We start from the raw sequence: 2,978 nt of genomic DNA, 5'->3' as shown, positions 1-2,978 counted from the left end.
ATCAAATCAAATCAAATCAAATCTTCTCACCTACAGACGGCTCCTCCCTCCGCATGCGGGCAATGATAATGCTTGGAACATCAGTGCTGTCAGCATACCGCCAGTTCTCCATCTCGGCCCGATCGATTTTGATATGTTCGTAAAGGGGGTTATTCTTTTGAAGCCATACGAGGGCGGCAGTGACCCGAGATTTGCGTACTTGAAGTAGATGTGCAACATCTGCGGGGCCTGGCTCGCTCGAGCCGCTCCATGAGACGTGAATATTCTCGATGGCTTGCAGAAGAGGGTGAGGGAGAACCGTCGCAACAAAGTCCTCAACCTTGTTTGGAAAGACAACAATATGTCCCTTTACGTGCCTGCGGTATCTAATTCCCGAGGGAGTCTTATTGTCAACAGAGAACTTTGTAATATAGCCGAAAGGGGTATGGAGAGCAATCAGCCTCTCTTCGATGGGAGAGAGGGCATCAAGTTCTCCAGGGTAACGATGTTCACATCCAATGTCCATGTTATTGACCGAGCAGGTCTTTGGTAGCCTTCCGTCTTCCAAGCTGGTGCGGCACTCGAAGCACACATTAACCTCGACTCCGGGCTGCTGTGGAAGGCATTTTCTACACTGCTGGAGACTTTCAGTGGCGTCCATTAGAAATGGTGTGAGTAATATCTTCCACGGGATGGCAGTAAGTTTGCGGGGTGCTTGCATCTTATAGCAAAAGACGCAGTGAGAAACCTGTAGCGTATTGGCGTCCGAAAACGCCTCGCAGAACGACTTGGCAGCCTCTACCTGGAGGTTAAGAGAGTCCTCGTTGCACCAGGACCTTGTTACTGATGCCCGTTCCTTATCACGGAAGCGCGCTTCACGATGCTGTAAAATACGGTGGATAGACTGTCGCTGGTGTTGGACTACTTCCTCCATGGGCCGTAACCGCTTCCGTTGTGTGGGCTCTCCATGAGGCTTACGGCGCTTTGAGGATGATGATCCCATTCCCAGCGCTCGGTCTTCGGCGTGCTGGCGGTCTAGCTGCCGCATCACACGGAGGATCTCATCATGAGGAACTCTAATACACCTCTGCTCACGCTGGGCTGCTCGCTGAGCGGCTCGCTGAGAATCCAGACTTTCCAAGATGCGACGGATTTCATGAAGTGGAACTCGAACAACTGGCCCTGCGTCCATGGTAATAAGAGAAGCCTTATGGGCGCAACGCCAAAGTTTGGCAAGATGTCTATTGCTCGGATCTAGGACCGGGAAAGAGTCATAGAGACTTCGAGTCAAGTCTCTGCAATGATTATGGAGAATGCCACTGGCTGGCAACTTCGCGGTACATGGATAGAGAGCAAGCCAATCCGTGGATGTTGTCAACCGGGCCGTTGACAACGGCTACGAATACGAGGGCTGAATCCGGCTGCAGATATCAAAAGGATACACATCTGCTGCAGCACAAAAGCAACGATTAATAATGCTAACAAGTTTTCTTGCAGTAATCGAAAGCATTCACGTTCGTGTGATTCCACTCTTTATGTAGGAAATCAAGAGTCTCTCACTCTTTGCCCGATGCACAGGGGATATTCCACACGATCGTTGTCCAGCCATCGAAGCAATCGAGTTGTGTGATAGAGGGATTTGATTGAGCCTTTGGAGAAAGGACCCTACGTCAACCGCCGACAGCAATGGTTACCTGGAGCGAGAGAAGAAGGAAAGGGGAAAAGAAAAATAATCGACACCGGTGCGTGCGACTGGACCACGTTGTCAGTTGCGACGTCATAGCCCACGAGGACAGCCAAATGAGATGTGCAAGGAGCGGTGTGTAGCCGTAGTACGGAGGGTGTGGCTTGAATTGTACAAAAAAAGCAAAGGCAAAGGCACACCTGTGGCACGGCTAGTGGCGTAGTGTAGAGCGCGGAAGAAAGAACCTTTCGTTCCTCAAGGCATTGTCCACTCAGCCAGTCACAGACCTTTTGAGGAAAAAATTTACTCTCCATTGCCTCCAGTACCTAATTCCATCCCGTCCGTCGCGGCTTTGTGAGAGCCCATCACCATCCCACGTAATAAACGCGAGAGCCGCCAACCGATTACGTGCAAAGTTGCGGCCATGAAAGATGACGAAAGAGGGCAGACCAATGTGTTTGCTTGCCCTACGTATTTACAATCCAACAAACTTCCGCCCTGCATCGCCCTGCTCACCATCCCGCAGTCAGTCGTGGCATCTGGGCCTTCGCAGATCTCGTAGTCCTGGACAAACTTATGAACCGCATTACATGTGACATCGGACCCTCCGGTAATCCTCTGCCAACGCATGTATTCGACTTTGTGGTGAGTTCGCCAACCGGAGGAGAGTAAGAACGTCCAGTATATTGTTGCCCACGTTTGTCCCCTAGCTTATCCAGCCGAATGCCACAGTTTCAGTGCCGTACAACTTGGCCATTTGGGCCAAAGAGTATCGGAAGTTAAAAAGGCATATGCAGGTATTGTGGCCGAAAGCGTTTCCTTTCCGAGAGACCCAGAAAAGGCCAAATTCGACCCCCGGAGACTGGAAGAGAGCGTAGCGATGCTCCTAGAGAGAACTTGCAGTCGAGGTCATCAAAAGTTGCTGAGCGGAAAGGGTAATTGCCATATCAATACGTAAGTATGCAATTCAATAATAAACAACCACTCCCTCCCTCTTGGCCGAATCTTCGGCTTACTTCTTGCTAGGGCCGTCCGGTCAATTGCCAAGCAGCCCACCAAAACGGGCCACCGTGAGGCTGATCTGATCAATCACATCTTGGACGAGGCAGTCCGCCTCTTCCCCGAGCGTGAGATTGCCTGTCTTGTTTGCATTGGAACAGATGGCGCGCCATTCCCAGACGCGGCGAAGTATTTGACTGCGAAAGCGGCCATGGTGCTCAAGAGACTCCAAGCGGACGGTCTGTACTTTCGATTCGCTTTTGATGATGACGGTGTTCTCCAAAATATTGCACCAGGAGAATGGGAGAAGCAAGTG

At 51.0% G+C, this 2,978-nt stretch overlaps 1 protein-coding gene across 1 annotated transcript; it reads right to left on the bottom strand.

The window, feature by feature from the left end:
• Positions 1-16: 16 nt before the first annotated feature.
• MAA_10526 (uncharacterized protein) lies at positions 17-1,171 on the bottom strand (the record flags this gene model as incomplete). Its single annotated transcript, XM_007828524.1, has 1 exon — positions 17-1,171. One exon carries the CDS (start codon positions 1,169-1,171, stop codon positions 17-19), a length of 1,155 nt encoding a protein of 384 aa, XP_007826715.1.
• Between the last annotated feature and the right edge of the window lie 1,807 nt (positions 1,172-2,978).

This window comes from Metarhizium robertsii (assembly GCF_000187425.2).
Source record: "Metarhizium robertsii ARSEF 23 chromosome Unknown MAA_Scf_57, whole genome shotgun sequence".
NCBI lineage: Eukaryota > Fungi > Ascomycota > Sordariomycetes > Hypocreales > Clavicipitaceae > Metarhizium > Metarhizium robertsii.
This window is presented reverse-complemented; position numbering and strand designations above follow the sequence as displayed.